The sequence below is a fragment of the Diachasmimorpha longicaudata genome, chromosome 17, assembly GCF_034640455.1.
Source record: "Diachasmimorpha longicaudata isolate KC_UGA_2023 chromosome 17, iyDiaLong2, whole genome shotgun sequence".
Classification (NCBI taxonomy): domain Eukaryota; kingdom Metazoa; phylum Arthropoda; class Insecta; order Hymenoptera; family Braconidae; genus Diachasmimorpha; species Diachasmimorpha longicaudata.
This window is the reverse complement of record NC_087241.1, coordinates 1,919,869-1,943,784: the sequence shown is the minus strand read 5'-3', so window position 1 is coordinate 1,943,784 and position 23,916 is coordinate 1,919,869. Positions and strand designations below refer to the sequence as shown.

At 34.6% G+C, this 23,916-nt stretch overlaps 2 protein-coding genes across 3 annotated transcripts in view; one reads left to right on the top strand and one right to left on the bottom strand.

Annotated features, from left to right (window-relative positions):
* LOC135170407 (putative protein FAM10A4) overlaps positions 1-22,734 on the bottom strand; it is a 30,467-nt gene extending 7,733 nt beyond the window's left edge. Inside the window, exons 1-3 of one of the 2 annotated variants that reach the window (XM_064136190.1) lie at positions 22,554-22,734; positions 22,000-22,239; positions 20,194-20,606 (exon numbers count right to left, since the gene is read on the bottom strand). In XM_064136190.1, coding sequence (XP_063992260.1) covers positions 20,194-20,606; positions 22,000-22,216 — 630 coding nt within the window. In that variant the 5' untranslated portion in view covers positions 22,217-22,239; positions 22,554-22,734. Of the gene's footprint in view, positions 1-20,193; positions 20,607-21,999; positions 22,240-22,304; positions 22,472-22,553 lie in introns of those variants that run through there. The other variant, XM_064136191.1, reaches the window with a different exon arrangement.
* Positions 3,324-20,213, top strand: LOC135170402 (sarcalumenin). Its single transcript, XM_064136181.1, has 10 exons — positions 3,324-3,593; positions 7,164-7,253; positions 8,187-8,263; positions 8,351-8,669; positions 9,634-10,119; positions 11,796-12,056; positions 13,205-13,321; positions 13,387-13,559; positions 16,243-16,698; positions 17,798-20,213. Exons 1-10 carry the CDS (start codon positions 3,518-3,520, stop codon positions 18,185-18,187), a joined length of 2,445 nt encoding a protein of 814 aa, XP_063992251.1. The 5' UTR covers positions 3,324-3,517; the 3' UTR covers positions 18,188-20,213.
* Positions 22,735-23,916: the final 1,182 nt, after the last annotated feature.

Sequence of the window (23,916 nt, the reverse complement as noted above, 5' to 3'; positions counted from 1 at the left end):
GATTCTAGAAATCTTGTCTTTATTAACTCGCCTATAGTTAGAACTACGGAAATGTCATTGGAAAAGAATATTATACCAGAGAACATTGATACAGAATTATTCCTAAATGACAGATACTTTTTTTTTTAATTAAAAAAATAGAAACCCTTTTCGGGCTTATTAGCTCGAAATAGCTACAAATTGGTTACACTACTTTTTACATTTTTTAAAAACTTTGATTATTATTGAAAAGAGCAAAAACAATATGATTATATTAGAGCCCTATATAAGTCTATATGAGTACTATGAGGTCATTGTTTCCTGGAGGGACCGTCTGCGTGGTCTTACGCCGAAAAACTCCAGTTTATGTTTATAGAATAAAATAAAGAAATCGTTGTTCATTGGGAGAAATAAACCATGATGACGATGCTTTGGTTTTTAAGATTTTTCAATTCGTTTGTTAGTTCGTCGACTGCTCTCGAAGTGTGAACATATATTCATCCAGAATAAAACTGCTCTTACTTATATCGTTAATTTTTCTTAATTAACCTGGCTTCCAATTTATTAAAATCTAATAATTATTAAATTATTAATTCACAATCTCTGAGAAATTGATTAATAGCTTTGATAACAGGTAATTTCAGTGACTGCAATATAAAATCAATATGAACTGAGAATTGGACATGTTTTTGAATTATTTGCGTTATTTTGACTCTGTTATCTCTATATTTAAGGGCATCCCAGAGTATATGATTGAAATCTTCCTCGGGGTAGCCACAGGAACATTGCGCACTCTTGACAATGTTTATCCTGTGGATGACACAGATACTAAAATGTATTATAAACAGCAACCAACGCTGTTTGACAAAAATTATGTCACCGTTATTTTACGCGTAATTAGTAATTTTTTTCCTTCATTTTTACGCGTAATTAGTCCTTTTTTCCTTCACTTCTTCTTCTTCTTTGATACGTAACAATTCAATTTCAAAGATGAGCCATTAGGTATCCGCAATGTAATTCGAAAATTCAAAAAATATTACTGCCACAGGTTTCAAAAACAAAACTTCCATTCTAATTAAAAATTTTTTAAATATTATTTAAATGTTAAATAGTCAAATATTTATTTCAAATTATTAAAAAATATTTGACGGTGTTTCCAGCAGTGAAACAGTGAGATTAGAGCGCTACAAACTGTTGACCGCCGTTGCTGAGAATCGAACCCGAATCCCTAGGGTAGTAATCTAGCATTCTAACCGTACGACCACTACCGTCGGTTGAAAAAATAGTATTTTGTGCCTCGTAAAATTTTCTATCGTAGGAAGTCAATATGTTGTAGCAAAAAAATGTAAAGTTAATTAATAAAAAAATTTAACAACTGATTTGGGAGAACTTTCGGCCAGAGCATCAGCTGATTGTTCCACCGAGTTGGGAACGGAATGACCCTGAGTCACGTGACTCAGGGCGATTCCATTCCCGATTCGGCGGAACGGTCAGCTGATGCTTTGGCATACGATACGGCGTATCACAAGCAACAACCGGGTTGGTTTCTGTTTTGTTTTTGCGCCTTCACTAATCGATTATCGATTGTCAACTAATCGATTAGGACTATGACATAATCGATCATGAGATGGCGATCATTGATTATGTCATAGCCATAATCGATTGTGAGATGACGATAATCGATTGTGACTATGACATAATCGATTATGACTATGACATACTCGATTATGCCATGTTCGTGTAGTGACCCGTATCTTCGTTGTCGGAGACGAGTCTTGGGGCAGGAACCCGGTAATCTTCTCCGGGTAACCCTGGCCCGGTTGGAGATATGAATAGGAATTAGAGTCTCCTCTTCTCTTTTCTTCTTCTTCTTCTTCTCCTTTATTTCTTTTAATCCCAAATACCCTTATCCACCTTTACCCTTTACCAAATACCCTTATCCGGTAATGGCCTACGTGTTTGATATCATGTAAGAAGAGTAGATGGATAATCCATGCGAGTTTTCCGAAAACCATAACCTGGCAAAGTTGTTTTCATAATAACGCATTGAGTGACCCGCGTCCCTTTTTATGTAGCACTAGCACCACCGCGGTCACGATGCCAGTTGCACCCGTGCATCTTCACTAACCGATTATCGATTGTCAATTAATCAATCCCAACTTTTACATAATCGATTATCTTCATGAAAGCCGCCATGTTTGAGTAGTGACCAGTGTTCTCTTGTATATAGCATTAACTACACATTTTTTGCTATAACGTCTCGACTTCGTTCAATAGTATTGGAAAAATAGAACACAGCTCTTCAGTTTATCTTCAAAAATCACTCGACGGGGTTTATGATGTGTTTAAAAGAGTCTCCAGAAAAGGACTAATTTAGGATCTGTTGTCCTCCGAACTTGAGAACATTATAATCCTTACCAGATGTGTTATTCAAAGGAAACTTTATCCTCTGGAGTCATAAACGTTCTCTTGTTTTTTTTTTCTTTGTAAAGGTTTTTTATACAGTAAGAAATTAGTCTCTGGACACTGGTCCTCTAGGTCAGTGGTGCCTTCCTCGTTCCAGTAATAAAGAGTTCTAGTTAAAGTAATTGATTGTCTTGCTACATTTATTTATATACTTTTACCCATATCCCAATAAATCCAAAATATTACGAACTACAAAATACAGTTTTTTTAGACCGTCGATAGTGGCCGTGCGGTTACAGCGTTAGACTAGTACGCTACGGATCCGGGTTCGATTCCCAGCCTCGGCGGTCAAAATTTATAGCGCTCTAGTCTCACAGTTTTCCTGCCGAGTGATAGTCTCGTCAAAGAGATGACTGTACCTGTGCAGCTTTTCTTGTTTTCCTTGAGAGTGTCCTTTTCCCTTGATGACATGTGTACAAATCGTAAAAACCCGAAAGGATATAGGGAAAAAAAATATTTTACTATTTTCTCTTCCGCGATTATATATTGCAGATGAAAAAGTCTGACCTCAACGTATGGTTCAGCAAAACTTCAATTGTTTTTAATTAATTATGAATTTTTCTGATAAAAATGAGTATATACATTTTTTAATCCTTCCCAATGGAACCCCAATCTATCGATTAATATACTTTTCATCCCTTAAATTCCTCCTTCGTATAAAGACATTTTTTTAAATCGAGAACGAGTGCGATGACTTCGTTAATTGAAAAAATCGACTTTAAACGTTTAACTGCCTCGCTACTGAACTGATCGAAAAGCAATACACAAAAATTAAAATACACAGGTAAATAAAAAAAGAAAAAGCGAGATGGGAAGAAATCGCGAGGTAGCCAGCGCTACACGACCGAAAACGAGGCAGAACGGGCTACGACTACGACTACGACTACGGCACTAAAGCAGATTTAGTCGGTACTCGAACGGGATTTGGTGGTCCATCTTGGATGTCGGATGAGGAACAGTTTAGTGCGACAAGGTGTTAAGAGCTGTCTCAATCGAGACAGCCATCTCATTATTACCGATTTGAGACAAAAGAAAAAGTGTCTGTGAGTAACTGACAATTAATACCGGAAAAATGAGCGGCTCAGTGAGGCTGAGGCCTTGTCTGATTCTGGGCCTCATTATTGTTTCTCTGACCATGGCCTTGCAGGGTGAGTAACTTTTCCCAATTATCAAGTGTCAATAGTCATTGCTTAATGATGGGAAAATTGTTCAATCCTTTTTCCTGCTTATCATGACTGCCAGCAGTTTTTATTCACATCTGAGGGCCCAACGATTGATCGAATAAGTTGAAAACTTGAAGAATTTTTTATTAAACATTTCATCTCTTCACCCAATTATTTATAGTTCTGAGATGCATTATGTAAAACTCAAGGTTAGTTTACAGTTTTACAATTTTATTGAAAATCGTGGAATGTCGATGTGGAGTTTGAATGTTTTTTTGAGTTTTCAAATTTTGAAAATCTCATAATTGGGTCAATGCAACACTATGTCATAGCGTTACGGCATCATGCCATCCTCATGTTTACTGACGTAAACACTGACGAATCACTGACGAAGGTCAATGTTATGTAAGCTGTACCGTTACCCTCGTCTTCAAGTACTCATCATTCCATTCTTTCTGCTAGGGTGTTGAGGAGCATCTCCAATTTGTTTTTTTTGTCACCCACACGTTCATTGACTGAGAATTAACCAAGAGTCAATCAAGTCAATCAGCCAAGTGTTCTCATGCTCATGGGGAAAGTACGATAAACCGAAGATGATCGGATTTAATTAAATTAACAATGAGGTGAATTCCGAGGCACAAAGTGGAAAAAAAAATTGATGGACACGTCTGAGTGATACATTGCATACATACAAAATATATTTAAATCAGTACTCGGCCCGTGGGCCATGAAACCTGGTGAAACCGCCTACCCGACTGTCTAAACTTAGATGTCTCGGGGAGACGATCCCCACCGCGTTGACCGTGTGCATCAATACCAACTCATCCACTGCTCAAACATTTTCAAATTGCTGAAATGCTTTCCTGTGATGCTTTAAATAGTCACAACATATCAATATTGCCCTAGATCCTTTTCTTAAAAATGTATTTTTTCATTCTTCACCTTCACCCCAATCACCAGATCATCTGCATCAGAGTATTGTGATAATCAGATGATCACTGGACATCATTCGAGACGAGTTAGATACTCAAGTGGTTGGTCAAATTCTTGGCCCTACTTGACAAGTTCAATAGATCCGTCTTCAGGGTCACCATCACCATCACCATCACCATTACCCATTTAATTTATAAACAAAATTATGACGCTAGCCCAGGAAATGAGGCACAAAGTGGTAAATTCCAGTGATGCCACATTAAAGTTTATGAGCATAAACGTGAATTTGTCCCAAATGTCCATGAAAATTCCCCAGAAATCCCCAGATATTTTTTTAACCTCAACAATATTAGATTTGTTCACACCCGAGGGCATCGTCATATGCTCCAGTACCTGTCCTAGAATTTTTATAGGAAATTTCATTCTGTGCACCTGTCTTCAGGGTCACACTGTCCTTCCTAGATAGAAAACAAAGATAACTGCGATGATGAGGTAAAAAGGTAACGATTACCGATTACCATTATCACCTTTACGTTCCTGACTTGCGTCATCTGGCAGGTCAGATATTTTTGTCGTCCACGAGCGTCATCCAACCCCGGCTTTAACACTTGTTTCTTGTTTCTTTATCTATCCCCCTCTCCCTCACTGCTTAATTTCATATTCGAGAGAAATAAAAAGACAATCATTGGATTGGAAAATCCATCTGGTTTCTCAGGATGGTGTGCAAAAAATGTGATTTCCTTCATTACGAGACCTAATGCACGTTGTAATTATTTGATTTTATTGAAATATTATTTTATATTATTTTATATATTATTTTATTGAAATAATTGAAAATTTCGAAGGCAAAATTCTGAATTAAAATTAGACGCCTTAAACAGCTGTGAACCAAGGAGGAATCAACGTGACAGACTCTCGAGATATCAATTGTACGAAACATAGTCGCGCGCCACCGCGCGCGATTTGGTTAATCTTAATTGTTGTGATATTTTTTATTTAAGTCACATTTGCGGTGAGCGCACCTTATTTTAACTACTGTATGAGTAGAGCAGTTGAATTATATGGATATAAAAAGTCAATGTAATATTTAAATTCAAAATAATTATACGAAAATGATCCTGAAGTAATCGCGTATGACGTTGAACACGTCATCATTTCGTAAACATGGATCTTCAAAAATTGCTGATATATTGACAGCTGATCTATTTCCCACTTGTAGGCAACATGCAAAATTTTAAATGTCTTGAAGCTGTAAGACGACTTGGAAAGTACAGTAGTTTCGATAAGATATAGATATTTACATTTGATGAGTAACTTGTTTCATTTCCATTTTCTAACAAAGTTTTTATTTTCTACTAATTAACTCATCCTTTGACTTGATTTACTTGATACTTGTGTACTTGTGAAATTCAAATTTTGCCACTGTGAATGTATCTACCAATCACGAATAAGTGTTACGGAATTTCTATATGTTCGATTCGATTCGAGATTTGAGGTGTATGTCCTTTTTACAAAAGGATTACGGTAGGATTATAAGTGAAAAGCTGCAATTGCTTGTCTCAACGACAAGAACGTGACCGTTTATTTCGTAGACATCATTTCTGTCATCAGTCAAATGCCATTTGTATTATCCTTTCCTCTATATAATGTTTTACAGATGTCAGTGTTCAAGAAATTTGGATTATCGAGAGCTTAAAAGCATGCGAGAATAAACCTAACGAAATCGCTAAAAACTTCTATGAAAATTCTATTGGAAATTCTATGGGAATTTTGCAGGTTTCATCACCAAATGCAGAAAATCGTCTGCACAATTTTTAAAACGAGATAAATGAACTCATCTCTGAGTTTAGTTTTTGAGTAATATCTCCAAATCTAAGAGAGCTACCGAGATTTTCATTATAACATTTATTCTAGGTCTTAATTAGCTGAACAAAAAAGGATATGACAATAATTGAGCTATTCCTCTTAAATTCCGAGATATTCAACAAAAATCAGCGAATAGTCAAAATTGATTTATCTCCTAGGAGTGCAGATTCGAGTGCCGATGATGAAGGATTTTTTTTATAAGTTAGCTTAGAGGCACGTGTGGGTAGGGAATCAGAATAGGGTACCGCGTAGGTACTGGGACGAATCGGTAAAAGACCACAATGGTCATACCATCTGGCACCACCCAATTAATTCAGTAAATATTAAGTAGAAAAAGATTAATCAGATTTTATTTGACTATTCAATTTATCTAGTTTATTAATCTTCCCTTCTCTTGGTTTTTTCCTCAATGATATATTTTTATAAAACCGAGACATGAAAGATTTACAATTTTTCATGGCAAGTTGGCAGAAAAATCGATTGAATTTCTGATACAGTTAAAAAAACTCAGCAGTTCCCCAATCAAACTCGTTGAAACGTCTTTAATCCTGACATCTTAAAATCGCACTTATCAAAGGTAAATTGTCTTATGGCATTTCCAGAATCACACAATTGAAAATGTTTTCAGTGTTATTATCTCATACCTTGATACAAATTTATTTTTATGCAATTTGTTAAATTAACGTTGTAAAAAACTACTCTAATTGTTTCATGGAACGATAAATGTATCTCATGCTACTCTAATGATTTATTTAGTTGTGCAAGGTGATGATCAAGTGGATCAGGTGCCATCTGAAGTCCAATGCCGACCGTACATCGAAAAAGCCTTAAAGGATCGTCAAACGGGTGGGTATTTAATCTAATATACGTCAGTAGATTCTAAGTCTCTCACTATTTTTCAAATATTCAGCTCAATCAGCTAGAAATCACTAGTTAACTATTAGATCCAAGTGATTGTATAATGAAATAGTATCATAAAATTATTATAAATCACAAGAAAAATGCCAGACTAAAACGAAATGGTTCCTTCTGTAACGAGATTCTTGCAAACAAATATTAAATTTTTCAAAATTTTACTACAAAAATCTACTGCTTAAGTTAGAGTTACAGATTTTAATCCCGTTGCCCCTACTAGTGAATTAATACTGATCCATAATTATTCAGAAGCGATAATTACACAGAAATTACAAAAAGTTACAATTTGAGTATTAATTTTAATGAACGTAAAGGGCTGAGCTTACAAACCTTGATCGAGAGCATAATTTATATAAAGTGTCTCAGAATATTTTTCGTTTTTAGATGTTAAATACAATTCAAAAACGAAAATTATTCTGAGACACTCTTTATTATTATAATTATGCTAATCGTGTTTTAAGACTAATCAACGGTGTTGCTTATGACCATTGATTAAATAGAATAATGAGTGAAGCAATTGAAACTCAATCCAACTCAATCTAATCGAACCAAAAATTCACTCAAACAAAATCAAAATTTGAATCATAACGAGTGACTTGAATCAATTCGCAAGATCTAGTTGAATCATATGACACTTGACGTGAATCACGTCGCTGGGTCGGTTTGTATTTTTTTAACAGACAATAAAGAGTCTTTTTTTTTATAAAATGTTTGTTCTTTCAATTTTAATGAAACTTTACTGCACTGTAATAAAAAAAAATAGGAAATAATTCTATGAGAAAAGGAGTCTTTATAGGAGAGACTGAAATTGATCCTCTGCTACAATAAATAAACCAATAGAATCTCAGATGATTTAATTTCAAGGTTCAATCGACGAAGCAAGTCAAGAAGATGAAGGCGGAGAAGGAGAAGACGAACCGATACCAGCCTCGACAGAGTCGGTAAGTATGTTAATTCCTCGAAATTTTGTCAAGGTCATCAACCAATTAATCAATTCTCCTGGTTTCAAAACAAAAAATTTTTATCAGCAAGAGGATGACAGCAATACCAACGACCAACCCGAAGAAAACGATGACGATGGAAAAGCGACATTAGAAACTGTAGAGGTAGAAGACGAAAAAGAATCGGGCGAGGAAACTGCTGAAGAACCAGAAAGAGAGGAATCTGTGGAGGAAGAATCTGTGGCAACTTCTAAGGCGGACGATGAAAGTTCTAAAGACGTAGAAAAATCCGAGGAGGGAGACGACGCCCAGAATGACACCCAGGAAGAGCAGGAGGAGACTTCCAAAGAGGCTTCCGAAGAACAGGTCCGGGTCTCTGGTGAAGACGGAGACGAGGGGCAAAAAGGTAAATTCAAATTAGTAGTGAAATTACAAAAAATAATTAATTGTCGTGAAGGGCTACTGTCGATATCGTTTCATTTTTCGAATTCTTTTTTCTTCTGAATGGAAACATTGTAATCCGTCATTTGTCACATTCCTTAATGTTCATTAGAAGTGATGCAGAATGTTCTGAAATATAAAAATACAAAACTTTTAAAAAATGTCTGTGCGTGGTGCCTCTTGGCCAGGTCTTGTCCTGTTTGTAGTCGAGAAACGATATCGGTGGGTAAAAAAATTCCAAAAATTTTGAAATTTCGTCGGGCAGTCGGTGAGGGTTGAGACTAACTCTGAGCCCAGAATCAGCTCGATCGATGAAGCCGTTTTTAAGAACTAGTTATTTGTTTATAATTATTTTTTTGGAAATCTCTCCAGAACTAAACAAAAAATCAGTTATTTCCTAATGTTCATGTTGTTATGTCATAATTATCGTCACTTTTCTGTTTTTCAAAAAAAAAATGCCGTTCGCCTTCTCACCCGCGCAAAAATCCAGTTCTTAACTCAAAAATGTCACGAGATATTCCTTTTATCAATAAAACAGATGTAGTTAAAAATCAGCTTAATTAAATGATGAGTTTTTAAAAAATTTATTCTCCTTTTTTTAAATTATTTTTTTATTTACCATAAGGTAAAATGAATAATTAATTTCGAAGATTGAATTATTATTTAATTTTTATCGGATTATTGAATTTTTAGTGTAAAATGATTATATGGAATATTTCAAAATTGACTAGACGCAGTTTGTTTTTTTTATATAAAAATTTGCTTCTTATTTATAGTTTCTGTTATAAAAAATCGCAGTATTTAATTATCTCTTATGCCGCCCGGGCAAACCCGGTCCACAGCTGTAGTTTAAAATATTCGTGTGTGACCCTACCAGTTCGAATGGAGATATCAAGTGTGATTCATCATGTTCTATTATCTTTTTTGAGGTGATGACGAAGAAATATCTGAGGAGAAAGCTGAAGAAGCTAATTCTGTGTCCGAGGAGGTAGTGGACGTGGAAAAGACAGCGGAGGAGGTTGAGGGAGATTCGAGCGAAACGAAGGAGGAAAAAAAAGACAGAGAGTCAGAGGAAAAGCAGGAGGAGGTGAGTGAGGAGAAAAATGAAACAGCTGAGGAAGCCGAGAACTCCACCGATGGAGTCGTCGATACAAAGGAGGATGACGAGGTAGATACACAGGAGGAGGTAGATACCAAAGAAGAAGAAGAAGCAGAAGATGCTCAAAAGGACTCCAGGGAGGACAGTGGCGAGACTCCCCAGGTGGAGGCAGCACAAGAAGTTGATGGAAGTGACGAGCAGGAGAGAGTAGAGAGGGACACTGAAGACGAAGTTGGAGGTGACGAAACAGGGGAACAGGTTGAGAGTGCAGAGGAGGTGGAAGAGGATGAGGGAAAGTCGCCAGAAGATGATCAAGGTGGAGACTGTTATCATATGAATATTTTAGAAATTAATGAATTCGAGAAAATCCAACAAGATACAGCAACAGAAATATCTGGGAATTTCTAGAGTCTGATTTCGATAAAAATTACTGTGCTGTCTTAAAATTTTGAGAACTTCCAAAATTACTATGGAGTCTAGTAAAATTTCTTCATCAGCTCAGGAAAACTTCTATGTCGGCTTCGTAAAAATTTAAAGGCCCTGATTTATATTCGTTCAAATATCACATTCAAATTTGATTTTCCTAGAGTTGTAAATTCTAGGAATCTGTCCTCTACAGAGTGATATTTTCGAATATACACTACACGCTGAAGTTTTTCTTTGTGTAGTTGTTTTAATGTTATTTTTTAAGAGAATAGGAATTGATATAATTGACACGCAATACCTTTTATTCAAAATTTCGCATATATTTTACAAAGAGGAAAGGTGAACTATAATCCTGAAAGAAGGGAAGGGATCTCCGTCGACATGTTCCTACAATGATGATCGCGACAATACTAACGATGAAAACTTATAGGAGTGGGAAAATGAACTGAAAATGGTTTAGGGTAGAGAAAAAGGGGAATAATCCTGCTAATAAACAATTTTCAAGTAGGCTGGAAAATGATAATTGAAGTGGCCAATATAATATTTGGGGAAATGAATCTATAAGTAATTCCACGCGCAGAGTTTACCGTCAATAAAACGGATGGAAATTTTTAAAGAAAAAGGTACTGAAAAATATACCGAGCAATATTCCGAAAACATTCGAAAGAATTCTATGATTTTATTAGACTCTAAGGAATGCGCCTGAACATTTAAGTTTTATAGATTTATTGGAAAATTTGCTCAAGGTAGAAATTTAAGTTGTACAAAAGAAAAAACGGGAATGAAACGTAGCATAAAAAATAATAATAAAAAATCTATCTCGCGTGTTTGACACGCAACAGGAAATATTCGGCGATCATCGTTAACCAATCACAATAAGTTAACGAAAAATTGCTGTGCGGGATAATAAAAAATAAAGGAAGCTACAATAAACAAACTGATCTAGATGGGAATTTTAAAAAAATTTCCATCAATTTTCCATTGACAGTAAAATAAAAAATTACAGATCTTCAACTTTTATAGTGCGATTCAGTGAACTTTACGAAGCCCCTTATCATTAATTACAATATGTCATACAAAATTTATGGTATTGATAGGAATTTTTATATTTGAACAGAACATATTCCAGTAGTCTAGCCCCGGAAAACGCAATAACTTTCCCTGAACCCAATAACCTAATTAAGACAAAATTGTAAAACCGCGAGGCGCGTCAAATATCCGCAAAAGCTAACAAACATAAATTCCTAATTCTATTGACTCTTCTAACTCTCAAGAAACGCAAAACTTAATTTTAACCTAAACTAATAACTCTATGACTTTTGAAACCTAAATAAACTCAAAACGTGAAAATACAGATAACTATTATTGAAATCAGATTCCCCAAAAATAGTCAAATAACTCTTTTTCTCTAATTTCCTAAACTCAGACTGGGTCGATCTCTCGGCTTACTCACAAAAAATAGTATTTTTCCAGATCTCAAAGTGATTCCCTCAGAATTCCTTACATTTCTTAATTGACATTTGGTGTTAAGAACAATCGAATTATGGAAATTCTTCATATTTTTAGAAGGAGCAGAAGACGAAGAGTCTGCCGAGTCAACGCCTGAGGAAGAATTGATTCAAGAGATTGAAATTCCGGAGAACCTTCGACCCAGAGAACACCTTAATCAGATCCTTAGATTGGATCAGGATAACGAAATCAAGGAAGCAGCAATTGAAAAAGCCTCCGATGTAATTCTGAAAGAATTAAAAAGGCTCTATGACACTGCTATTAAACCTCTGGAGACTCTGTACAAGTACAGAGATCTTAGTAACAGACACTTTGGAGGTAAGGAGAATCCTTTTAAAAATTTCAATATAATTGTTCAGTCATTCGAGCAAATGAAGGAAGAAAATTGTTGAGGGGTATCTCATTAGGAAATCCTCAACTCATTTTTGATTATTTAAAGTATCGAATGTGCTCAATGTTTAGTTAATAATAAAAGGTGTCTCAGAATAATTTTCGTTTTTGAATTTGGTTTAACAGCTAAAAACGAAAAACATTCTGAGAAACCATTTATTCACTGTACGATCACATTTATACAAAAATTGGAAGTCAATGATGCAATATCACACGGTAAAAGTTACGACAACATGTTATTTAACAAAAATATCACATGACAAAATATTATTAATAAAAAATATCACAGATCCAAAAAAGAATATTACTTGTAAAATTATAGAGTAAATTTTTTTCTAGTTTTTGCAATTCGATCATCGGAAACTGATTGATTAATAAAATATAGTCAGCAAAAAAATTAAGACATAATATTTTGTCCAAAAATATTTCTGATGGATAATATTTCAGCAAATAATATTTTGACGAATAATAATTTTTCAAATAAAATTTTTCAATGAGATTTTGTCAGATAAAATTAGATCTGTGTGACATCTGTCGCGCTAACAATTTCTGATGATGAAAATAATTTTGTTTGCCAGTGCAGTTAAGAGACGCTATATTCTTAATTAGAAACATTTGAGATACAAAAAAATCGACTGTAATTATTCATCAGTGAGCTACTAGACAAATTACGTTGTTATTGATTAATTGAAGAATGACAAATTCTCCAAATTCGTCAATGCTTCCTACAATAATTTGACAAATCTGCGTTCCATTCTTTCATTATGTAATGGATGTTGAAAAATATTTCATAATTATTCGCTAATTGAGGAATCATAAATATGCGAAAATGACTATTGACTAATGGAGTAATGAAAATTTTTTTAATGTCAATTATTCATCAATAATATAATGAAAGATAATTTATTAAAAGAAAACTGTTCACTAGTGATTAATAATTAATTACATAATCAGCAATAAAAAGCGGAGTTATTGAAAATAATTTTAACAAATTAACAAAATTAATCGCATCATATTCTCCACACACTTCTCTCGTTTACGTGTTTTTATAATGATTATGCGTTTGTTTACTGCAGATCCTGAAATTTTCTCGAAACCCCTGGTGCTTTTTATGGGGCCATGGAGTGGTGGAAAATCGTCCATAATAAATTACCTTCTGGACACAGAATATGAACCAACCGCACTCAGAACTGGTGAGGAGAGGACATAGTAAATAGAGACCTTTCACATTGTTGTTAATTAATTGCAATCGATGCAGGAGCGGAACCGTCGCCTGCGTACTTTAATATTGTAATGCACGGGGAAGAGGAGGAAGTGCTAGATGGTACACAATTGGCAGCTGATTGGACGTTTTCGGGACTTCAAAAGTTTGGACAGGGTATGCTCGATCGTCTTCGAGGTTTGAAGCTCCCGCATAGACTTCTCGAGAAGGTTTGCAATAATGATACATTAAATAATCATTTTAAAAAATCTTGTGGTGTAAAATAATTGGGTGCGTGGAGTCCCTACAAACGGAAGAAGTGAAACTTGTTAGTGATATTGGAAAAATTATTATCATATCGTATGAGAAAAAAATAGCAAGAGGGAAAGGATGAGAATATGGTGAAGGGACCAACACGTTTTTCAATTCACGTTTTGCAAATTTATTATTATGCAAAATCCAATTAATTATCCAAATTAGTGCAAATTAGTCCAAATGAGTCCAAATTAATTATCATCGCTGGTCTCTAATGGATTAATATCTGTAATATTTACATTGGGATTGTGGTAACTAGACAGAGAGAAAAATTTAATAATTTTTTGTCATTCTGAGAAGAATTACTGTACAATTTGCCTTAAAATTTCGGTGCAAACTGAGACCTGAAAAAAATTACTATGCCGTATAGTAAAATTTCTTTATCGGCTTAGGAAAACTTTTACACTGATTTCGTGAAAATTCAAAGTCTCATGCAACATTTTCCATGACAAAGTTCAACGTCAGCAATAATCGGTTACGTTCGATGTTAATCGTTAAACAATCATAATCAGACAATCATAAATCGAAAAATTGTTGTGTGGTACAGTAAAGACTGAAGGAAGGACCAATAAAAAAACTGATCATGATAGGAATTTTTAAAAGATTTCTATCAATTTTTCATTTAGCCTCGAATATATAAAAAATGACAGACCTTCAAAGTTTATAGTGCAGTTTAGTCAATTTTACGAAGCCACATATCATTAATTAACATAATTATTACAAAAGTTCCGGGATTGATAGGAATTTTTATGTGTGAGGACAACATATTCCCGTATTTTATCATGGTGCACCTCGATTTCAGGGCTCGGTACAGTAATTTTTCACAGATTATTTTTCTCTCTCTTTCTCTCTCTTGCACTCCATCTTTTGCTCTTGGTTTTCTCCTTCCGAGTTGCGTTAAACATTCCACGCTATTCCCCCTCTACTAACATATTAAACATTTAACGCAACCTTTTCCGAAGTCTCCTAAAAAGCTTCACTTTAAAAACGAAATTTGTGTTACAATGGAAATTTGGGACTTCAAATGTCAACTCCGAAGTTGAGGGTCATGAGGGTTAAAATGAGGGTCAGAAAGAAGGGACACGTGAATCAGTTTAAGTTTGTCAACGATCAGAATAAAGAGCATCTTTCGATTTTACATAAATTTAAATCATCTTTTGTCGAAAATTTCGTATTCAAATTACGATTTCAAATTAGTGGTGAAAATAAAGATTATAAGGTTCCACATACGAGTTATGTGGGGCACTGTCTGTATCTTATTAAATTTTAAGGTCCAGGATATACTTATTAGTGAACGTTATCTAGATAGTTTTTCCAATTCACTGAATTCATGAGTTTTTTCAATGTTTATCTACAATGACGTGTAATTAGAAATTGTTTTTTTTAGCTACTAAAACTACTAGATTTCCAAAAATTATGAATATATAATTTTTTAAAAACTAAAAAAAACTGGGAAGATTCTTGAAAATTTGGAATATTGAGAGATAAGTAAATAGAGAGAGTAATTAGAAATGGATAATTGTAGTTACCAATGGGGGCCAGCCTACAACAGCATAGAGGGGGGGAGATAAACCGCCAAATCTTCCAATACTCAGCACGTAAATCATTAAACATAAAAAAGCTTTTTAAAAAAATTTGGAAATTTTTACCAAATGTTTCAAATACTTTCATGATGACAATAAATACGCATGACAAAAAACTTGATTTATAATTATAACGCTAATCACCTGCCTCTATTAATGGTCCGTTTTCTTAATTGTTTTCTCCCATTTATGACATATTATAGGGGATTTTGGAAATCACATCCGTAAATAAGTTAAGGCGCGAATAAAATTCCCCTTTAATCTGTAATGAATCAGAGAAATAGTTAAGAACAAGTGATCAGCAATATAATCAAGTTTAATCAAGTTGTTTGTTACGAGTATTTTCCCATCATGAAAATGTACACAAAAAAATTTTCAAACTTTTCAAATTTTCAACAAGACATTTGAAGATTTAGCGTTTTATTCTCCTCCATATCGATGTTCGATGCCCGCCATTTGTCACTGATATCCATTGATATCCATTTCTAATTTCGTTTTGCATTCTTATTTAATATTTTTTGGAAAAAAGCTTTTGAAAGTGTTCCCAATTTTGTCTAATTTTTTTCAACAACATATTCATAATTTTTGGGAATCTAGTAGTGACGAAAAAACAAGTTCTGAATACACATATTTATTTATAAAAATTCAAACAAAAACGTATGTAGATAATGTCTACTGAGGAGAATATCCAGCCCATGTAACTTACCACCAGAGTAAAAATTTCAATTCGATTATTTTGTAGGACAAAATAATTATTTCGGAAACCATTAAATGTTAGACTCTGTACAAGTTCATTATTCAGCGCATAAGAATTTGTTATTCAAAAAATAAACATTTCACCCAAGAAAATAATAGGATTGAAAATTTTACTTTGATGGTCTGTCACATGGCTCCTTAAGACTAAAATTAGCAGTTGGAGCTAAAGGGCCAGATTGAGACCTCAAATAATAATAATAATGCCTCCAAAAAGTCTTCTAGAACAAGTAAAATATATCGCAATGGTTATGATTTATAGGTGAATATCGTTGAGATTCCAGGAATTCTCGAAATTCGAAAACAAGTTCAACGTTTATTTCCCTTTAACGACGCCTGTCAGTGGTTCATTGACAGAGCTGACATAATATTCCTGGTTTATGATCCATCGAAATTGGACGTGGGTCCAGAAACCGAAGCAATTCTCGATCAGCTCAAGGGCCGGGAGTACCAGACAAGAATAATTTTGAACAAAGCCGACCAAGTGAAACCAGAAGAACTCATGAGAGTTCAAGGAGCACTCATCTGGAACATATCACCATTGATGTCAAGTGCTGAGCCACCAATCATGTATTCAACGTCATTGTGGTCGTTACCTTATGAAGCTGGGGCACCAACGCGCCTTTTGTATGCACAGGAGAGGGCTTTTCTCAGAGATTTACGTTCAGCTATTGATAAAAGAGTTGAACATAAAATTGCCAGCGCAAGAAGATTTGCCGTGAGTTAAAAATATATCACAATAACCTCAACCTTTCTTTCGTCGAAATTTTTGGATTTTTTTTTTCATAAATTTAATATTAATTTTCTCTTTTGACTTTCGGAGTAATTGGAAAATTTTTTAACTTTAGAATTTTTTGAAATATTGAAAACATTCAGGGAAATTGTGGACGTTCTGAGAACATTTGAAGAGTCTTCACGAAATTGGGAGAAGAGCAAGAGAAGTTGTTAAAAAATTAAAGAAATACAAATTTCTAAAAATTTCAGGAAATTTCAATAAATTCAGAAAAAAATCCGAGGGTCTTAGAAACTTCGTGGAAATTTGAAAAGAATTCGGAAAGTTTCTCGATATGTCGAGGGATTTCCGAAGGATTGAAACAGAATTTGAGTTTTCAAAATTTTTTTGAGGAAAATCAAAGAATTCCTGGGAATGTGGAAGAATTATGGAATTTTTAGGGAATTTGATAGAGAAAGAAAAACTTTGAATATAGTCATGTATCACAAGGGGAGGGAAAGGCCAAAGGAAACAGCGGTGCAAAATGAATCGGCAAGAAAAAAACAATAGTGAGGAAATCACCGAAATTTTTTTTTCTACTAATTTTTTGGGTGATCTTCTTTTTCATAAAGCACTTTAAGGAACCCAACAGTTACAAAAACCATGTAATAAGTTACATAAGTAAGTGCCACTGGTGTATTAAGTGTCATGAAGACTGAAAAAAGATCCTATACTTTTTGAAAATCAAAATTTACCACCGATTCGACGCCTCGAACACAACCCACTAGAGAAGTGGCAAAACGAGATAAATTGAATTATGTCTAAGTCCAGTTTTTCAGGAATAACTCCAAATTTACCAGAGATAGCGAAATTATGATTATAACATTTATTGTAGTACTCAATTCGCTCCACAAAAAAGTATTGAATGAAAATAATCTTATCTCGCGTAGATTCCGAGATATTAACAAAAAACTAATCAAGAATTAAAAGCCACTTATCTCGTTCTACCACTTCGCTGCTGAATTTCGATGTCGTCAATTTTTTCCAATTGACTCACATAACAAACTCTCCAATTTTTATCAATAATATTCACGAAAAATTCCAGGTACGTGTTCGGAACCACGCAAAAATGGTGGATTGCTATTTAACAACTTACTACAACCACAAGACGTTCTTCGGTAACAAGAAAGAAATAAGCGACCGAATAATCGAAAACCCTCAGGACTATCACATCTACGAGGGCCTCAGTACATTAACAAACATCTCACGTTACGATTTACCCGACCCAGACGTCTACAGGGATTTCTTCCGTCTGAATTCTCTCTACGATTTTCCACCTCTGAGTTCCACATGCACGTACTTCCGTGGCTGTCCAATCAACAGACTGGACGTGGCTATTGCCTACGATTTACCAGAACTCGTTGGCAAGTACAAGAAACTCGTCGAGTCAACAATAAACTCAGAAGATACATCCAATCAACCCCCAACAAGTTGAGAATAAAGTTAAAAGTAACGAAGAAAAGAATAACAAAACCAATACGAAAAAAAAAAACATTTGAAAAAATAAACAAAATTCTTTTCTAATTTTCATTACTTAAAAAATTACAAATCTATTCTGTCGCAGTCACTTTATCTGCATCTGAATTCCACCGATACAATGCTCTCATCCATTACTTCATGTCTTGGCTGCGGGCAGCGTAAGACGAAGAATAATCATGTCAAATAAAAAACAAAAATTTTTGACAATCGACATCAAATTTTTGATTCTACGTTTAATTAGAGTCCATCGCCACTGAAGAATGGCACTTTTATGTAACCAAAAACCGTAATTATTGTGTTGATATGATGACAAAAGAAACGAACAGTGAAAATATTAATACAAAAAATTCAATTTCCGTTATTATTTATTTGTCGAAGAAATGCGTCACCGTTATTTATATGCATTTTTTTTCTAGCATATATGTAAAACTATTTATTTAGCAACAACACTAAGAAGACAATCAGGAATTACGAAATTTTGTGTGTTGAATAATCGATTCACAAAACAAAATTGTATATCATATGTTAATGCACATTCGAGCTGTTTAAAAATTTGTTTAATTCACTGGTGGAATGGTAAAACACAAAAGTCCAGTGCCAAATACAAAGATAATGAGTAATTTAGCAAGAAAAATAAATTAAGGGATCTCTTTCGAGGGGAGAAGGTGCTGAAGATTGGAGGTTTTCGATGACTGAAATTACTTACGAGTCAAAGGACTTTTGATGCGTGATAGAATGTCCACAAAAAGTAAAATCTTTCTTTCTGAAGACGTGTGTACATTTGTGAAATGTCAAAAAATAAATCCAAATTGGCTGAATGCCCTCAGACGATGGGCAGTTGCACATTCTTGCGAGAACTTGCAATAAATTTCGTTAAAAATTCGTAAATAATAAACCCAAATAAAATTTCTTTCAATATTGACATATTGAATAAGTCGTTATTTATGCATATTATCTTTGGTGATAATGTAATAATTCAGTTTTATTTAGAAGAAGTTAACGAACCCGTTATTTCTCTTTTTCGATTTGATAGGATACGTGAAAATGAACTCTTTGAATTGTTTTACAATAAAAATTACACTTTGTAACGTTTACAAAGCAAGATGCAGCTAACGGTGAAGTCAATTCAAAATTTCGAAGTGAAAATATATCACTACTGTTCCGAACGCTATATCATACCGAGAAATATCTCAAGAAGATCTTAGCTTACGCGTAAAACAACTTGAAACAATTTTTTTCAATATTACAATTAAAAAATATATAATCGAATATTCAAAAATATTCAATATATATATTTAAAATATGTAATATATAATAATTACAATTTTTATTTTATACATTTTATATTTCTAAATATAAAGAATAAGTCTTTTGTCTTCATAAGCTAAGATTAGCTTGGAATATTTTTGAAAGGATAAGAATATTATTTTTGAACTCCTCATACTTTCAAATCGAACAAAAAAAAAATAAAAACATTAAATTTTACTCTCACGTCGAAAACACAATAGAGTAAATATTTTAAGAACACGTTTATCAGTTCTTTGGATGTTCCATCACGTACGAAAAATATTTTGATAAGACGTTTGTCATTTTAGACAGTGAAAGCTTTCAAAATTCAGTGCTGCCCCGACCTTAAGAGAATATTTTCCATTCTCAAACAGATCTCCCACTATCGCTCATTATCAAACTGATAACATAATCAATAAAAATCTCATACTAGACGAATTACATTTCACCACTCACTACAGAATTAATTTCACCTTTAATTAAATTAAAACTTTACTTTAATCTCTAGACTTAAGTAGAAATACTGTTGTATGTACCTCCGTTTTTAAATAAGAATCGTGTGCCACGGATTTTGCTTGAAATTTTCTCCTCGTGTTTAATATAATGAAAATGATGTTGTGTATATTTAAAAGAAAATGATGAATAGATTTAGGAGTAAAAAATAAATGTACTCACGTTGGGTGTAACCTCACGAAGCCACTCATCTGCCTGATCATTAAAATCCAATTGACACGCGAGTCGAAGATCAGATGCGGCTTCTTCCCATTTACCCAAAAGTTGATAAGCACGTCCTCGATATTTATGAGCTGCTGCATTGTCCGGATTCAATTCGATTGCTCTGCTGCAATCACGAATGCAAGCGTTTGGTTTGCTCACTTGGAGATATACTTGTCCGCGTTTTCCGTAGAGGAGAGCTAGATGAGGATTAAGGAGTATTGCTTCTGTATAACCAGCCAGTGCTTTCTCGTAGTTCTTTGAAGAAAAAGCCTCGCCTGCTGATGAAAATATCGATTCAGCTTCAGCAATTTGTTCGCTGGTTGGTTCAAGAGAAAGGTCGCCCATCTGCTGAGGAGTGTCACTGTCCGGCTCTAAAAAAGATGTCATGGTTTCATTGAGAAGAGAACATTCAATAACAAAAGATTTAGCTGGGGGAGGTTCGTAGGCTACGACAAAACATTCTAAGCAATTGGAAACTCTGATGGGGATATGATTTAAAGATATTCATTTTGATTCCACCTCTACGTATTATGGAAGGATTCATCAGTTGAATCTATTACTGGACAATTCATCAATTCAATAAATACAAGGTACAGTATTCACATGCAGGATGGAAAATTCATACAGCATTCCACATGTTGTGAGGTCATAGAAATTGTTGGATAGGATTTTGGATGAGGTAGGGAGCCGGGGTCACTCTCGAAATAATTTTGTAAGAATAATTTTATTGAGAAAATGGCTGCGTGGAGAATCTAAGCGCGGGGGAAGTGAAACTTCTTAGTGATTCCAAGAAATGCATATCAGTTCGTGAGAGTGAAAAATAGCGAAAGGGAGAGGATAAAAAAAAATGAAAATTTGCGTTTTATCGCTGATATTATATACACGAGTTTATCATAAATTTTCATTTCCTCAAATACGTGAAATTCTATGCAGTCTCTTATTTTTCATAAATTTTAAAAATTTATTTTAATTCATTCATTGACTCTGAAGAGATAATATTACATTATTGTTTATTCGAGAACACATTCAGCGCATTTTTTTTTCACGCATTCGGAACATGTCGAAGTAACCGACACTTTTAAGTTCACATTTTATAAATTCATTGATAGGGGTTATTTATTTATTATTCAGCAGAGTCCAAATTAATTATCATCGTTCGGCTCTGACGGATTAATCTCTATAATATTTATAATTAGATTGTAATAATTCAAATACGATGGAAAATATCTTATGCCTGTCTCATCTGTACTTTTCGTGAATACCAGCTATTTTTTTCAACTTTGTCAGGTGAGTATAAAATAATAATTTAAGCTACTGCGATATAAAAAATCTGGTGGAAGAATTGTGTTAAAAAACAGATTTTGTTTATTTTTGGGGAATTACGACATTCAACGAAAAATGTTGATCACGTTCATATGGAATTCCCAATAAATAAATAAAATACTTCTGTTATTTTATCGAAGGGTTGAGGGGATCTATAAGACCGTGAAAAGGGCAATCTATTGCACAGAAGAAAGACATAATAATAAAAATAATCTTGATAACATTAAGTCAAATTGAAAATCTGGTGAAATTAGTTGATAAAAAAATAATTTAATCATTGAATTTAATAAAAGAATAAACAATGATTGTTGAGACATAATAAACGTGCAAGATAACCAGTTGATAGCATATTTATGATTCATCAGGAAATTAAAAAAGATAATTCTATTATCTGCAACACAAGAGTGATTTTACACTTGTGTGATTCATTTCTCTTCTTACCAATAACTCCAGTCATATCAAACTCCAGATCGCTCTCTTCATCTGCGTCCTCCGTTTCCTCAGCTGCCTTCTCATTTGGAATTTTCCCACCAAGATACTCGATAAATTCTTTCACAAAACCCAGCTGAGGCTCATGAAGAATCTGAGGATCTTTCTTGCAGTACTCGATGAAAATCTTCAGGGGAGCCAGCTGCTCTTCGCTGAATGGGATGGACATTGTCCGCGATCGAAAAATAATTACTGTAAATAAACATTCTTGATAAAATTAACACCTTCTTCCTTCCTCTCATGTCATTGTATTTTACCCAATTTCGTTGACTGCCAAGAGGATCAACACACGCGAAAATACGGAGACAAAGAAATGGGCTTTAGTATTGCGCACAACGTAACGAACAGAACGTAAAAAGGTCAAAAAAACAATGCGAAACCACCGGCACCATTGACCGGCCGCACTACGACAATTATCGCCCTAAATCCCAACCGCATTCAGCTTTTTATCGAGAAATTTAACGTTTCTGTGAACTGAAAGAAGAAAATTTATAACATGAACTTACCTGGTGTAAAATTCCTTGGAATAATTAACTTTTTCTGCAACAATTTGACGAGATACACAAATCACGAAAATAATTTTTTTGCGAAAGATATGAAGAGATACCGAGAATGAAACGTTGTTTATCTGTGGGAGTTGGTTCGCTAAATAACGTGAGATGGCGTAACCGTCTCGTGGGTGGAGTTAAGGTATGATTTAGGGAGGTATCAGAGATCATGGGGGAGATCAGCAGGGCCAGTCCTGGGAGATCAACCACGAAATGTCCTAGCGGTAGCGCTGGAACTAATTTTGCAGCCGGATTTGTTGGTAAGGTACCGAACATTACGGCTGCAAAGTCGGAGCAGAGGGAAAAGTCGGTAACGGAGATAGCGTGGGGTGGGGGAATGCAAGTAAAGAGGGGAAATTAAACGGCTGGGCAGGCGTTCTGGATATCCGAACGGCGTTGAGGGAAGCTTTTCCCTCATTAGAGGGGGGCGGGGAGGGATTAATTTTAAAAAATGCAGCTTGACGCACATCACTTCTCGGCGGCGTCAAGCGAGAATACCCAATAACCCCCCACGGTTCAACTTTCATTTCCCCCTCTGTAATTGTGTGCGGGGTAGTTACCGTGATGATAAACTCAAAGAAAAAATAGAGTCTTCCAGCTTGATCCTTCCCTAGGGTTGTAAGTCGCAGGTATACACCTTGGTGCGGCAACACTGTCTCCTGCACTACTACTCACGAAAAGTAATTCGCAAGCAGCAATGTTCTTGTTTATGTGAAGGGAATAATTAATCTCAATCACATAAATGGATGTTCACAAATAATTAAAAAATCTTTAATTATTGGATTAGATTATTTATTCCCTTCACATAAACAAGAACATCGCTGCTTGCGAATTACTTTTCGTGAGTAGCAGTGCAGGAGACAATGTTGCCGCACCAAGTTGTATACCTGCGACTTACAACCGTAGGGAAGGATCAAATTGGAAGACTATTTTTCCTTTGATCATCACGGTAACTACCCGCACACAATTAGAGAGGGAGAAATTAATTTTTGAATCGTGGGCGGTTTATTGGGTATTCTCGCTTGACGCCGCCGAGAACTGATGTGCGTCAAGCTGCATTTTTTAAAATTAATCCCCCCCCTCCTCATTCGGATAAGGATCGAAACCACCATCACTAATGAAGAAGTTAATGAGCAATCGAATGACGTTGGTTTCATCCCTTGATCTCAATGACAGCGGACAATATCAATTTTTTAATTTAAAAAAATGGATATTGCCCGCTCTAATTTTTAAATTAAAAAAAATGGATCTATTTTTTAAATAAAAAAAAAATGGATATTGCCCGGTCTAATTGAGATCAAGTGATGAAACCAACGTCATT

Excerpts from the sequence above, each read along its gene's own strand:
- LOC135170402 (XM_064136181.1), top strand. The coding sequence starts at position 3,518 with ATGAGCGGCTCAGTGAGGCTGAGGCCTTGTCTGATTCTGGGCCTCATT. Across the intron at positions 8,670-9,633 it reads CGGAGACGAGGGGCAAAAAG|GTGATGACGAAGAAATATCT; the intron begins GTAAATTCAAAT and ends ATCTTTTTTGAG. Across the intron at positions 13,322-13,386 it reads ACCAACCGCACTCAGAACTG|GAGCGGAACCGTCGCCTGCG; the intron begins GTGAGGAGAGGA and ends CAATCGATGCAG.